Source organism: Numenius arquata, unplaced genomic scaffold, assembly GCF_964106895.1.
Source record: "Numenius arquata unplaced genomic scaffold, bNumArq3.hap1.1 HAP1_SCAFFOLD_992, whole genome shotgun sequence".
NCBI lineage: Eukaryota > Metazoa > Chordata > Aves > Charadriiformes > Scolopacidae > Numenius > Numenius arquata.
In genome coordinates, this window is record NW_027414698.1 from 15,021 (window position 1) to 30,869 (window position 15,849).

The window sequence follows — 15,849 nt, forward strand, 5'->3', positions numbered from 1 at the left end:
TTAAATGGGTGTAAGAGTAACATATAGGGCTCAGCGCCCCATAGCGGGGGTGACGTGGCACCCTATGGGGCTCAGTGACCCATAGCGGAGGTGGCCCGGGCAACTTATGGGGCTCAGAACCCCATAGCGTGGGTGGAAGAGCTCCATACGGGGCTTACCACCCCATTAAATGGGTGGAAGAGCAAGCTGTGGAGCTCAGCGCCCCATAGCGGGGGTACCTGGGGACCGTGTGGGGCTCAGCGACCCATAGCGGAGGTGGCCCGGTCAACTTATGGGGCTCGGAACCCCATAGCATGAGCTCAACGCCCCATTAAATGGGTGGAAGAGCAACATATAGGGCTCAGCGCCCCATAGCATGGGTGACCTGGAACCCTATGGGGCTCAGCGACCCATAGCATGGGTGGCCCGGGCAACTTATGGGGCTCAGAACCCCATAGCATGGGTGGAAGAGCTCCATATGGGTCTCAACACTCCATTGAATGGGTGGAAGAGCAACATATAGGGCTCAGCGCCCCATAGCGGGGGTACCTGGGGACCGTGTGGGGCTCAGCGACCCATAGCGGAGGTGGCCCGGTCAACTTAGGGGGCTCAGAACCCCATAGCGTGGGTGGAAGATCCACATCCCCTCCCGGTGAGAGCTCAGCATCCCTCCCCAAAACCACCCAACCCCGTTCCCCTCTCCTCCAAGCCTCACCCCCCACCCCATAGCTCTGCCCCATAGCTCTAGCCCCACGGTTCCGGGAGCGTGTGGGGAGCCGGGGGGGCGGGATGGGATGTCTCACCCACCAGGATCTGGACGGTGAGCAGCCCCTCTCCGGCGTCGCGGGCGTCGATGGTGAACTCCACGGGGAGGCTGGCGGGGATGCCCCCCGCGCTCAACCCCGGGCCACTGGCCACCACCTTGCTGGCATCGTGGGGGGGGGCCACCTTGATCTTGAAGGGGCTGTGGGTCGATAGTTAGGGGGCACGGGGTTGGTCAGTTGGGGACTCACACCACCCCCCCCCGCCCCACACGTAAAGCCGGGGGGCGGGGGGTGGTCACCTGCGTGGGACCTCCTGGTCGGCGTATTTGACGGCCACCGTGTAGGGCCCGTCGGTGGCCGGGGTGTAGGTGACCTTGTGGGTCCCGTCGCCGTTGTCCCGGACCTCCAGGGGTTCCGGGAGACCTGTGGGGCGGAGGTGACATCAGTGGGGCAAAGAGGTTTTGGGGGAGGGGAGGGGGGGGGGGGGAAGTTGGGGTGCGGGGGAGCCGTTGTGGGGGGAGGTGTGGGGTAGAGCATCGTGTGGGGCAGGGCGCGTCACGGAGGAGGGGATCCGTGGGGTTGGACGCTCTATGGGGCAGAGCATCCGTGGAGGAGGATGCTCTATGGGGCAGGACCCTCTATGGGGCGTGGCGTCCATGGGGCAGGGCACTCTATGGGGTAGGACACCTATGGGGCAGAGCATCCATGGAGGAGGATGCTCTATGGGGCAGGACGCTCTATGGGGCGTGGCGTCCATGGGGCAGGGCACTCTATGGGGCAGGGCACTCTATGGGGTAGGGCACCTATGGAGCAGAGCATCCATGGGGCAGGGCACTCTATGGGGTAGGACATCTATGGGGCAGAGCATCCATGGAGGATCCTTTATGGGGCAGAGCATCCATGGAGGAGGACGCTCTATGGGGCAGGACGCTCTATGGGGTGTGGCATCCATGGGGCAGGACACCTATGGAGCAGAGAATCCATGGAGGAGGATGCTCTATGGGGCAGGGCATCCATGGGGCAGGGCACTCTTTGGGGTAGGACACCTATGGAGCAGAGCATCCATGGAGGAGGACGCTCTATGGGGCAGGACGCTCTATGGGGCGTGGCATCCATGGGGCAGGGCACTCTATGGGGTAGGACACCTATGGAGCAGAGCATCCATGGAGGAGGACGCTCTATGGGGCAGGACACTCTATGGGGCGTGGCGTCCATGGGGCAGGGCACTCTATGGGGCAGGGCACTCTATGGGGTAGGACACCTATGGAGCAGAGCATCCATGGGGCAGGGCACTCTATGGGGTAGGACACCTATGGGGCAGAGCATCCATGGAGGATCCTTTATGGGGCAGAGCATCCATGGAGGAGGACGCTCTATGGGGCAGGACGCTCTATGGGGTGTGGCATCCATGGGGCAGGACACCTATGGAGCAGAGAATCCATGGAGGAGGATGCTCTATGGGGCAGGGCATCCATGGGGCAGGGCACTCTTTGGGGTAGGACACCTATGGAGCAGAGCATCCATGGAGGAGGACGCTCTATGGGGCAGGACGCTCTATGGGGCGTGGCATCCATGGGGCAGGGCACTCTATGGGGTAGGACACCTATGGAGCAGAGCATCCATGGAGGAGGACGCTCTATGGGGCAGGACGCTCTATGGGGCAGGGCATCCATGGGGCAGGACATCCATGGAGCAGGGAATCCATGGTTTGGACACCCTATGGAGTAGGGGATCCATGGGGCAGGACACTCTACGGGGCAGGGCACGCTATGGAGCAGAGCACTCTATGGGGCAGGACACCCTATGGAACAGAGCATCCATGGGGCATCCTGTGGAGTAGGGGATCCATGGGGCAGGACACCCCATGGAGGACAACACCCCATGGAGAAGGACACCCCATAGAAGAGGACACCCCATAGAAGAGGACACCCCATGGAGAAGGACACCCCATAGAAGAGGACACCCCATGGAAGAGGACATCCCATGGAAGAGGACATCCCATGGAGAAGGACACCCCATGGGACCGGACACCCCATAGAGGAGGACACCCCATGGAGGAGAACACCCCATGGAGGAGAACACCCCATGGAGAAGGACACCCTATGGGACCAGACATCCCATAGAAGAGGACACCCCATGGAGAAGGACACCCCATAGAAGAGGACACCCTATGGGACCAGACATCCCATAGAAGAGGACACCCCATAGAAGAGGACACCCCATGGAGGAGAACATCCCATGGAGAAGGACACCCCATGGAGAAGGACACCCCATAGAGGAGGACACCCCATAGAGGAGGACACCCCATGGAGGAGAACACCCCATGGAGGAGGACACCCCATAGAAGAGGACACCCTATGGGACCAGACACCCCATAGAAGAGGACACCCCATAGAAGAGGACACCCCATGGAGGAGAACATCCCATGGAGAAGGACACCCCATGGAGAAGGACACCCCATGGGACCGGACACCCCATAGAGGACACCCCACGGAGAAGGACACCCCACGGAGAAGGACACCTCAGAGGACAGGTTCTCCCCCACTTCCACCCACCCCACCCACCACCTCCCCGCCCCACGGCGTGTCCCCCACCTACCGGAGGGTCCCAGCAGGGTGACCTCCAGTGGGGCCAGCCCCGCGGCGCTGCAGTCCACGGTGAAGGTCTGGGGCACCCGGGCCCTGACGTTGGGGCCCAGCCCCGGCCCCGAACACTTCACCTTGCTGGGGTCCACCACGTCCTGCACCCGCACACGGAAGGGGCTCCCTGTGGTTGGGGGGCAGAGGGAGGGGGTCAGCGTGGGCGGGAGGGACGGGGGTAATGTGGCCATGGGGTCTACCTGGCCATGGGTCAGTGGCCACGGCGTCAATGTGGACACGGGGACAGCGTGGCCATAGGGTCTAGGTGGCCATGGGGTCTACAAGGGCATGGGGTCAATGTGGACACAGGGAGAGCAAGGCCATGGGGTCAACGTGGGTATGGGGTCTACATGGGCATGGGGTCAATGTGGCCATGGGGTCAACGTGGGTATGGGGTCAATGTGGGTATGGGGTCAACGTGGGTATGGGGTCTACATGGGCATGGGGTCAATGTGGACACAGGGACAGCGTGGCCATGGGGTCAATGTGGGTATGGGGTCTACATGGGCATGGGGTCAATGTGGCCATAGCGTCAGTGTGGCCATGGGGTCAATGTGGACACAGGGACAGGGTGGCCATGGGGTCTACTTGGTCATGGGGTCAACATGGCTGTGGGTTCTCCATGGTCATTGGGTCAATGTGGCCATGGGGTCTACGTGGCCATGGGGTCAACATGGCCACGGGGTCAACGTGACCACAGGGACAGTGTGGCCATGGGGTCAATGTGGACACGGGGACAACGTGGCCATGGGGTCTACATGGCCATAGGGTCAATGTGTCCATGGGCTCAGTGAGGCCATGGGGTCAATGTGGACACAGGGACAACGCGGCCATGGGGTCTACACGGCCATGGGGTCTACGTGGGTATGGGGTCTACGTGGCCATGGGGACATCAAGGCCATGGCCATGGGGCGAGCGTGGCCATGGGGCCAGCCCACGGATGGGGTCAGCGTGGCCACGGGGTCAGCACAGGATGGCCATGGGGGCCACCAACCCCATGAGGCCACCACAGCATTGGCCATGGAGGTCAGCACAAACCCCTCCACCTACCAGCCCCCAGGAACCCACCTCCGACCCACGGCCACCGTGGTGGGTCCCACAGCCCCACAGCCCCCCGAGTGTGTCCTCCCCCCACAACTCACCGGGGATGGGGTGGCCACCGAAGGTGATGTTGACGTCGTAGTCCCCGGGGGTGAAGGGGATGTACTCCACTGTGCAGCTCCCGTCCTTGTTGTCCTTGCAGGACATCTTGGCCTCCGAAGGACCCTCGATGGCCAGGCCCAGCCCCCCGGTGCCCGCGCCCCTGGGGACATGGGACCACTCAGGGATGGGGGGAGGGGCTGGCTTTTGGGGGAGGGGTGGCACGTCCATGGTGGGTGCTGGGGCGGGGCGGGGGGGGGGGGTCACAGCCATGGTAGGGTGGTGGGAGGTGGCACCTCCATGGCGGTGGGATAGAGGTGGCACGTTGGTGGCAGGGGGATGGAGGTGGCACCACCATGGTAGGAGGATGGAGATGCCACGTTGGTGGTAGGACATGGAACCTCCATGGCAGGGGGATGGAGGTGCCACCACCATGGTAGGAGGATGGAGATGCCACGTTGGTGGTAGGACATGGAACCTCCATGGCAGGGGGATGGAGGTGCCACCACCATGGTAGGAGGATGGAGATGCCATGTTGGTGGTAGGACATGGAACCTCTATGGCAGGGGGATGGAGGTGCCACCACCATGGTAGGAGGATGGAGATGCCACGTTGGTGGTAGGACATGGAACCTCCATGGCAGGGGGATGGAGGTGCCACCACCATGGTAGGAGGATGGAGATGCCACGTTGGTGGTAGGACATGGAACCTCCATGGCAGGGGGATGGAGGTGCCACCACCATGGTAGGAGGATGGAGATGCCATGTTGGTGGTAGGACATGGAACCTCTATGGCAGGGGGATGGAGGTGCCACCACCATGGTAGGAGGATGGAGATGCCACGTTGGTGGTAGGACATGGAACCTCCATGGCAGGGGGATGGAGGTGCCACCACCATGGTAGGAGGATGGAGATGCCACGTTGGTGGTAGGACATGGAACCTCCATGGCAGGGGGATGGAGGTGCCACCACCATGGTAGGAGGATGGAGATGCCACGTTGGTGGTAGGACATGGAACCTCTATGGCAGGGGGATGGAGGTGCCACCACCATGGTAGGCGGATGGAGATGCCATGTTGGTGGCTTAGGGCTGGAAGTGCCACCTCCACGGCAAGGGGATGGAGGTGCTACCTCTATGGTAGGAAGATGGAGATGCCACATTGGTGGTAGGACATGGAACCTCCATGGCAAGGAGATGGAGGTGCCACTTTGGTGTCAGGGGGCTGGAGATGCCACCTCCATGGTAAGGGGCTGGAGGTGCCAGGTTGGTGGCAGGGGGCTGGAAGCTCCACCTTCATGGCAAGGGGATGGAGATGCCACATCAGTGGCAGGGGATGGAGGTGCCAACTTTGGAGGCAAGAGATGGAGGTGCCACATCCATGGCAGGGGCACAAAGAGGCCACGTTGGTGGCAAGTGGATGGAGGTGGCACGTCCAATGCAAGAAGCTGGAGGTGGCACATCCATGGGAAGGGATGGAGGTGGTGGGTTGGTGGCATGGGATGGAGGTGCCACATCCAATGGAAGAGGATGGAGGTGCCACATCCAATGGAAGAGGATGGAGGTGCCACATCCATGGGGGAGGTGGGTTGGTGGCATGGGATGGAGGTGGCCGGTGGCCCCGGTGCCCACCTGGTCTCCACGGTGAAGCGGTTGGCCTTGCCCACCAGGCCACCCTCCAGGCCGGGCCCGTGGGCCCGCACGCGGCTGGGGTCACAGCCCTCTGCCACCCCCACGCGGAAGGGGCTCTTGGGGACCGCCACGTCGTCATAGGTCACCTCCACCCGGTGCATGCCTGGGGACATGGGGACAGGCTGTCACCCCCCAGCTCCCACCAGGACGGTGGGACCTGGGGGGCTTGGGAGTCCCTGGTTGGGGTTTGAGGAGGTTCTCAGGGGGTTTGAAGGTCCCTTGGTGGAGTTTTGGGGAGTCTCAGGGGGTTTGAGGAGGTTCTCAAGAAGTTTGGGGGTTCCTTGGTGGGGTTTTGGGGGCTCTCAGAGGCTTGGGGGTCCCTGGTTGGGGTCTGGAGGTTCTCGGGGGGTTTAGGGGTCCCTGGTTGGGGTTTGAGGAGGTTCTCGGGGGGTTGAGGGGTCCCTGGTTGGGGTTTGAGGAGGTTCTCAGGGGGTTTGAAGGTCCCTTGGTGGGGTTTTGGGGGCTCTCAGGGGTTTGGGGGTCCCCATCTAAGGTACTCAGGGGGTCCCTCTCTGGGGGTCCCCACTTGGGGGCTGGAGAATATCTAACCAGGACATGGGGTCCCCTTGGGGGTGATGGGGTTCCTGGGGGGGGGGCTGAGGGTCCCCTGAGGGGTTTTGGGGGGATCCTCAGGGGGTTTGAGGGTCCCCATTATGGTGCTCAGGGGGTCCCCAATTAGAGACCCCCCCCAAAGGATCTCCCTCTGGGTGTCCCCACCTGGGGGGCTGGAGAACATCTGGCCAGGACATGTGGTCTCCTTGGGGGCGATGGGGTTCCTGGGGGGGCTCAGGGTCCTGGGGGGGGGGTGGTGGTGTGTTTTGGGGTCCCGGGGTGGGTTTTGGGGGTGCCGGGGTTTGGGGGTCCCTCACCGTCCTCATAGGGGGTGTAGTCCACGCGGTAGGTGCCATCTCCGTGGTCGGTGACGTAGGTGTCGGTGGTGGCTCCCGAGGGATTGACCACCCGGGCCTTGACGTGGGGCCCCCCCGTTTTGGTGAGGGTCCGGGCGTCCACCGTGAAGTCGGTGCCCACCTCCCGCAGCACCCCTGGGGGGAAAGAGGGGGGGTGGGGGGCACCCCTCAGGAGGTGCCCACCACGGGTGGGGGGGCTTGGTCGTCCTACCCCGTTGCCACCACCCAACCCAACCCCAAGGCCACCCATTGGGGGTCTTCAGCCCATCTCTGGGAGGGGGTGCCCATGGGGAGATGTTGGTGCCCATGGGGATGCCCATCCAAGGGAGAGGTGGCCATGGGGAGGAGATGTTGGGGCCCATGGAGATTCCCACCCAAGGGAGAGGTGCCCATGGTGGTGTCCATGGGCAGGAGATGCCCACAGGGATGAGATGCTCATGGAGATACCCATGGTGATGCCCACAGGGATGGGATGCTCATGGAGATACCCATGGTGGTGTCCACGGGGAGAAGATGCCCATGGGGATAAGATGCTCATGGAGATACCCATGGTGATACCCACAGGGATGGGATGCCCATGGAGATACCCATGGAGATACCCATTGAGATACCCATGGTGATGCCCACAGGGATGGGATGCCCATGGAGATACCCATGGAGATACCCATGGTGGTGTCCATGGGGAGAAGATGCCCATGGGGAGAAGATGCCCATGGAGATACCCATGGTGGTGTCCATGGGGAGAAGATGCCCATGGGGAGAAGATGCACATGGAGATACCCATGGTGGTGTCCATGGGGAGAAGATGCCCATGGGGACAAGTTGCCCATGGAGATACCCATGGTGGTGTCCATGGGGAGGAGATGCCCATGGGGTCAAGTTGCTCATGGAGATACCCACGGTGATGCCCACAGGGATGAGATGCCCATGGAGATACCCACAGGCGGGAGACACCCCCCTCACACCCCCATCTCCCCCACGCCCCTCACCTCGCGGCTCCACTCCTTTCCCGTAGACCTTCACCCCGCTGGTGTCCACGGCCGGGTCGACGGTGACGCGGAGGGGGAAGTTGGGGACGGGGTGACCGCCGTACTTGACGGTGATGGTGTAGGAACCGGGGGAGGCGGGGGTGTAGGTGATGGCGTAGGTCCCGTCCCGGTTGTTGTGGATGAAGACCTCGGCTTTCACCCCGCCTTCCGAGATGATCTCGATGGTCAACTCGGCTTCGCCGGCTTTGGAACAGTCCACCAAGAAGGTGGCCACCTCCCCGGCTTTGCCTTTCTCCAAACCGGGACCGCTGGCCGTCACCTTGGTGGGATCGAAGACCGGGGCTACCGAAGCCTTGAAGGGGCTACCGGGGATGTGACGCTCGGCGAAGAGGATGTTGATGGAGTAGTCCCCCGGCTCGGTGGGCAGGTAGGAGACGGAGCAGGACCCGTCCCCGTTGTCCTGGCACTCGATCTTGGCCTCGCAGGGACCTTCCACCGTCAGCCCCAGCCCCCCCGTGCCCGCCCCCTTGGTGTCGATGGTGAAAGGGGCCGGGGTCCCCACCAGGCCCCCCTGGAGACCTGGCCCGTAGGCGGAGACCTGGAGAAGTGGGGGGGGGGGGGGGACACAAAAATGACAGGATGGGCGGTCAGTGGGGGGGGACACAGAGAGGTTGGGGGGGGACATAGGGGTCAGTGGGGGGGTGAAAAGGGGGGGATTTATGGGGGTTGGGGGGGGATATGGGGGTGTGGGGGAGGCACACAGAGGGGTTGGGGGGGATATGGGGGGGCAAGGGGGGGACACAAAGGGGTTGGGGGGGGACATAGGGGTCAGAGGGGGGGTGGGGGGGTGAAAAGGGGGGGGGACACAGAGGGGTTGGGGGGGACATAGGGGTCAGAGGGGGGATTTGTGGGGCTTGGGGGGGATATGGGGGGGCAAGGGGGGGACACAAAGGGGTTGGGGGGGACACAGGGGTCAGTGGGGGGGTGGGGGGGTGAAAAGGGGGGGATATGGGGGTGTGGGGGAGGCACACAGAGGGGTTGGGGGGATATGGGGGGGCAAGGGGGGGACACAAAGGGGTTGGGGGGGACATAGGGGTCAGTGAGGGGGTGAAAAGGGGGGGGACACAGAGGGGTTGGGGGGGACATAGGGGTCAGAGGGGGGGTGGGGGGGGTGAAAAGCAGGGGATATATGGGGGTTGGAGGGGATATGGGGGGGCAAGGGGGGGGACACAGAGGGGTTGGGGGGGGATATGGGGGTCGGGGGGGGATGTGGGGGGGTGAAAAGGGGGACACACAGAGGGGTTGGGGGGGACATAGGGGTCAGTGGGGGGGTGAAAAGGGGGGGATATATGGGGGTTGGGGGGGGATATGGGGGTCAGAGGGGGGATTTGTGGGGGTTGGGGGGGATATGGGGGGGCAAGGGGGGGACACAAAGAGGTTGGGGGGGACATAGGGGTCAGTGAGGGGGTGGGGGGGGACACAGAGGGGTTGGGGGGGGATATGGGGGTCGGGGGGATGGGGGGTGAAAAGGGGGGGACACAGAGGGGTTGGGGGGGACATAGGGGTCAGTGGGGGGGGTGGGGGGGGGAATGGGGGGGACATAGAGGGGTTGGGGGGGGACATGGGGGTCGGGGGGGGGGAAAGGGGGGGGACACAGAAGGGTTGGGGGACACGTGGGGGGTGTGAGGGGGGGACATGGGGGTCCGAGGGGGGGCAGTGGGGGTTGGAGGGGAGGGGGGTTGGGGGGGGGGGACATGGGGGTCGGGGGGTGGGGGGGGGTGTGGGGGTGAAAAGGGGGGGGGACACACGCGGGGGGGGGGGCGGGATATGGGGGTGCAAGGGGGGGACACGGGGGGGGTCCGGGGGGGGGGGGGGGGATGTGGGGCTCAGGGAGGACACACGCCGGGGGGGGGGGGGGGGGGTGGTCAAGCAGCGCGAGCGTGCAAGGCGTGTGCACGCGTAAGTGTGCGAGGGGCGTGCGCAGGCAGCGTGAGCGTGCGACGACCCCCCAGCCCCGCGAGTGTGCGAGGGGTGTGCGAGGGGGCGTGCACAAGCATTGTGAGTGTGCAAGGGGCGTGCACAAGCACTATAAGCGTGCAAGGGGTGCGCACAAGCAGCACGAGCGTGCAACACTCGCAGGCAGCCTGAGTGTGCAACGACCCCTGAGCCCTGCAAGTGTGCAAGGGGCATGTGAGGGGGCGTGCACAAGCATTGTGAGTGCGCAAGGGGCGTGCACAAGCACTATAAGCGTGCGAGGGGCGCACACAAGCAGCGTGAGCATGCAACACTCGCAGGCAGCCTGAGCGTGCAACGACCCCCGAGCCCTGCAAGTGTGCAAGGGGCGTGTGAGGGGGCGTGCACAAGCATCGTGAGTGTGCAAGGGGCGTGCACAAGCATTGTGAGTGTGCAAGGGGCGTGCACAAGCACTGTAAGCGTGCAAGGGGCGTGCACAAGCAGCACGAGCGTGCAACACGTGCATGCAGCGTGAGCGTGCAACGACCCCTGAGCCCTGCAAGTGTGCAAGGGGTGTGTGAGGGGGCGTGCACAAGCATTGTGAGCGTGCAAGGGGCGTGCACAAGCACTATAAGCGTGCAAGGGGTACGCACAAGCAGCACGAGCGTGCAACACGTGCATGCAGTGTGAGTGTGCAACGACCCCTGAGCCCTGCGAGTGTGCAAGGGGCGTGCGAGGGGGCATGCACAAGCATTGTGAGCGTGCAAGGGGCGTGCACAAGCACTATAAGCGTGCAAGGGGTGTGCACAAGCATTGTGAGCATGCAAGGGGCACGCACAAGCAGCACGAGCGTGCAACACGCGCAGGCAGCCTGAGCGTGCAACGACCCCCGAGCCCTGCGAGTGTGCGAGGGGCGTGCGAGGGGGCGTGCACAAGCATCGTGAGCGCGCAAGGGGCGCGCACAAGCAGCGCGAGCGTGCAACACGCGCACGCAGCCTGAGCGTGTGCAACGACTGGGCGAGGGGGCGTGCACGGCTGCCGTGAGCGTACGGGGAGGGGGTGGTGTTTGCGCACAACCCCCCCTTGAGCGTGCAAAGGGGCGTGCAAAGGGGCGTGCAAAGGGGCGTGCAAGGCCAGCCCCGCGCACCCCAACGCCCACCCCGCAGCCTGGGCCGGGGATATATATCGAGGTGGGGGGCGGGGGGGGGGGGGGGGGGGTGTATGTGCACACGCGCGTGCCCCCCCCTACCCCCCCCTCCCCCCTTCCTTGCACACGCGCGTGCAAGGGCTGACCTTGGCGGGGGTCGGGGGGCAGCAGGGCCTCGAGGGGGAAGGGGCTGCCGGGGACGGGGTGCCCGTCGTAGGTGACCTCCACTTTGTAGGCTCCTTCTTCGGGGGGGGGTGAAGGCGACGGTTTGGGGGGCCCCCCCTGGGCGGGGGGGGGTCCCATGGAGACGGGGAGGGGGCGTCGGGAGGGACCCGTCACCGTCACCTCCAGCCGCCCCCGACCCCCCCGCCCCCTGCGTCTCCACCTGGAACTCCTGCACCTGCCCCACCTCCGCCTCTGCCGGGGGGGGGCACAAAAAGAGAGGGGGGGGGGGGGGTTAGGGTGGGGGGTCAGGGTGGGGGGGGCGTACCCCAAACTGGGGGGGGGGGTCGCAACCCCCCCCCCGATTACCCACCCCAGGAAAAGGGGTCCCAACCCTGCGTCCCCCCCCTGCCATGGGTGGGGGTCTCACCTCTATGGGGGGGGGGGAAAAGGGGGGGGAAAAGGGGGGGGGGGGGGGGGGGGGCGTCCCCCAATCTGGGGGGGGGGGGTTGCGAACCCACCCCCCAGAGGACCCACCCCAGGAAAAGGGGTCCCAACCCTGCCCCCCCCCCCCGCCACCCATGGGTGGGGGTCTCACCTCCATCTCTATGGGGCAAGGGGGGGGGGGGGGGAAGGGGGGGGGGGGGGAGTGTTGGGGGGAGGAGGGGGGTCCCACACCCCCCAAGGGTTCCTCCCCCCCCCCAGGTTGCCCCCCCCCAGAGCGCCCCCCCCCCCCCCCAAGTGCCCCCCCCCTCCTCCTTCCCCAGGGTGCCCCCAAATAGGGGTCCCAAACTCCTCCTCCCCCCCCCCCCGGGTGCCCCCCACCCCATTCCCAAGGGGGGGGTCCCACACCCCCCAAGGGTGCCCCCCCCCCACCCAGGGTGCCCCCCCCCAGAGCGCCCCCCCCCCCCAAGTGTCCCCCCCTCCCCAGGGTGCCCCCCCACCCCCCAAATGGGGGTCCCAAACTCCCCCCCTGGGGTGCCCCCCCACCCCGTTTCCAAGGGTGCCCCCCCCCCCCCTCCAACCCAGGGTGCCCCCCCCCCCCAAGGGTCGTGGCCCCCCCCCAGGGTGCCCCCCCCCCCCCAAAAAACTCACTGCTGTTGAGCCCCAGCACCTTGAACCTTGCCGAGCTGCAGGGGGGGGGCCACGGTGACGGGGAAGGGGCTTTTGGGGATCTGGTCCCCCCCGTAAGTGACAACCACAGAGAGGGGACCCTGCGGGGGGGGGACACAGCGGTGTCGGGGGGGGGCGCACACACACACACACCCCCCACACCCCCTCAATGAGGGGGGGGGAGGGTGTCCCCTGGGGGGGGACATGGGGGGGGGGGGGGGGTTTAGAGGGGATGGGGGGGGGGGGTTGGGGTGACCTGGGGGGATGGGGGGGGGAAAATGGGGGGGGGATTTGGGGTGACCCATGGGTGCTGGGGGGGGGGACATGGGGGGGGGAATCTTGGGGGGGGGGGATTATTTGGACCCCTGGGTGCTGGGGGGGGGAAATTGGGGTGATGGGGGGAAACCGGGGGGGGATTTGGGGTGACCTGGGGGGGATGGGGGGGGGGAAAACTGGGGGGGGGATTTGGGGTGACCCATGGGTGCTGGGGGGGGGGGGGACATGGGGGTGATGGGGGGGGGGAAACTGGGGGGGGGGATTGGGGTGACCCCTGGGTGCTGGGGGGGGGGACATGGGGGGGGGGGGGATCTTGGGGGGGGGGGATTGGGGTGACCTGGGGGGGATGGGGGGGGGAAAATGGGGGGGGGATTTGGGGTGATGCCTGGGTGCTGGGGGGGGGGGGAGATCTATGGGTCAGGGCGCTATGGGGCAGCGCCCCACATCCTGGGGGGGGATGTTCTCGACAGTAGGTGCCCTATGGGGGGGGGTGTCCCCGGGGGATGGGTGCCCTATGGGGGGGGGGGGGGGATGTGCCCTATAGGGGGGTGATCTATGGGTCGGGGCGCTATGGGGTGCGCTATGGGGCAGTGCCCCACATCCTAGAGGTGTTGTAGGAATGGGGTGCCCCTATGGGGGGGGGGGGTGTCCCTGGGGGATGCGTGCCCTATGGGGGGGGGGGGGGGGGTTGTACCCTCTAGGGGGGTGTGATCTATGGGGCGGGGCGCTATGGGGCAGGCTATGGGGCAGCGCCCCACATCCTGGAGAGGGTTATACTCGACAGTGGAAGAATGGGGTGCCCTATGGGGGGGTGTCCCCGGGGGATGGGTGCCCTATGGGGGGGGTTGTACCCTCTGGGGGGGTGATCTATGGGTCGGGGCGCTATGGGGTGCTATGGGGCAGACTATGGGGCAGCGCCCCACATCCTGGAGGGGGGGGTACTCGACAGTGGAAAAATGGGGTGCCCTATGGGGGGGTGTCCCCGGGGGATGGGTGCCCTATGGGGGGTGATCTATGGGTCGGGGCGCTATGGGGTGCTCTGGGGCGCGCTATGGGGCAGCGCCCCACATCCTGGAGAGGGGGGTACTCGACAGTGGAAGAATGGGGTGTCCTATGGGGGGGTGTCCCCGGGGGATGGGGGAGGGGATGTGCCCTATGGGGGGTGTGATCTATGGGGCGGGGCGCTATGGGGTGCGCTATGGGGCAGTGCCCCACATCCTGGGGAGGGTTATACTCGACAGTGGAAGAATGGGGTGCCCTATGGGGGGGTGTCCCCGGGGGATGGGTGCCCTATGGGGGGGGTTGTACCCTCTGGGGGGGGGTGATCTATGGGGCGGGGCGCTATGGGGTGCTCTGGGGCACGCTATGGGGCAGTGCCCCACATCCTGGGGGGGGGGGGTACTCGACAGTGGAGGAATGGGGTGCCCTATGGGGGGGGTGTCCCCGGGGGATGGGTGCCCTATGGGGGGGGGTTGTACCCTCTAGGGGGGTGTGATCTATGGGGCGGGGCGCTATGGGGCGGGCTATGGGGCAGGGCCCCACCTGCTGGAGGGGGGTGTACTTGACGGTGTAGGAGTAGTCGTGGTTGTCGATGAGCTCGAAGTCCCGCACGGCCGGGCCCGGCCCCGCCCCCACGAACTGCACCTCCAGCGGCGCCTTCCCCGCCCCCCGCGTGTGCGCGCGGAAGTGGGTGGGTTTCCCCGCCCCCACCCCTGCGGGGACAGCCCCATAGCATCCTGCCCCATAGCATCCTGCCCCATGGCATCCCTGCCCCATAGCACCCCGACCCATAGCACCCCGACCCATAGCATCCTGCCCCATAGCACCCTGCCCCATGGCATCCCTGCCCCATGGCATCCCTGCCCCACGGCATCCCTGCCCCATGGCACTCTGACCCATAGCATCCCACCCCATAGCACCCTGCCCCATAGCATCCCGACCCATAGCATCTCTGACCCATAGCACCCCGCCCCATAGCACCCCGCCCCATAGCACCCTGCCCCATAGCACCCCGACCCATAGCACCCTGCCCCATAGCACCCTGCCCCATGGCACCCTGCCCCATAGCATCCCGCCCCATAGCATCTCTGACCCATAGCACCCTGCCCCATAGCACCCTGCCCCATAGCATCCCTGCCCCATAGCACCCCGCCCCATAGCACCCTGCCCCATAGCACCCTGCCCCATAGCATCCCGACCCATAGCACCCCGCCCCATAGCATCCCTGCCCCATAGCATCGCCAACCCATAGCACCCCGCCCCATAGCATCCCCGACCCATAGCACCCTGCCCCATAGCACCCTGCCCCATAGCACCCTGCCCCATAGCATCCTGCCCCATGGCATCCCTGCCCCATAGCACCCCGACCCATAGCACCCCGACCCATAGCATCCTGCCCCATAGCACCCTGCCCCATGGCATCCCTGCCCCATGGCATCCCTGCCCCACGGCATCCCTGCCCCATGGCACTCTGACCCATAGCATCCCACCCCATAGCACCCTGCCCCATAGCACCCCGCCCCATAGCACCCCGCCCCATAGCATCCCTGCCCCATAGCACCCTGCCCCATAGCACCCCGCCCCATAGCACCCTGCCCCATAGCACCCCGCCCCATAGCACTCTGACTCATAGCACCCTGCCCCATAGCATCGCCAACCCATAGCATCCCGCCCCATAGCATCCCTGCCCCATAGCACCCTGCCCCATAGCATCCCTGCCCCATAGCACCCTGCCCCATAGCACCCTGCCCCACGGCACTCTGACCCATAGCATCCCTGCCCCATAGCATCGCCAACCCATAGCATCCCTGCCCCATAGCATCCCTGCCCCATAGCACCCCGACCCATAGCATCCCTGCCCCACGGCACTCTGACCCATAGCATCCCTGCCCCATAGCACCCCGCCCCATAGCATCCCCAACCCATAGCACCCCGACCCATAGCATCTCTGACCCATAGCACCCTGCCCCATAGCACCCCGCCCCATAGCACCCTGCCCCATGGCACTCTGACCCATAGCATCCCTGCCCCATAGCATCCCCAACCCATAGCACCCCGACCCATAGCATCCTGCCCCATAGCACCCCGACCC

General features: G+C 65.7%; 1 protein-coding gene across 1 annotated transcript in view; it reads right to left on the reverse strand.

Moving 5' to 3' along the window:
* The window catches only part of LOC141478167 (filamin-C-like), a gene marked incomplete at its 3' end in the record, with an annotated part of 41,812 nt that overhangs the window by 14,929 nt on the left and 11,034 nt on the right, over positions 1–15,849 (reverse strand). The window contains 12 exon segments of the mRNA XM_074167286.1: positions 787–943; positions 1,043–1,166; positions 3,342–3,509; positions 4,525–4,685; positions 6,151–6,313; positions 7,080–7,253; positions 8,108–8,705; positions 11,334–11,573; positions 11,575–11,624; positions 12,465–12,486; positions 12,488–12,583; positions 14,301–14,470. Coding sequence (XP_074023387.1) covers positions 787–943; positions 1,043–1,166; positions 3,342–3,509; positions 4,525–4,685; positions 6,151–6,313; positions 7,080–7,253; positions 8,108–8,705; positions 11,334–11,573; positions 11,575–11,624; positions 12,465–12,486; positions 12,488–12,583; positions 14,301–14,470 — 2,123 coding nt within the window.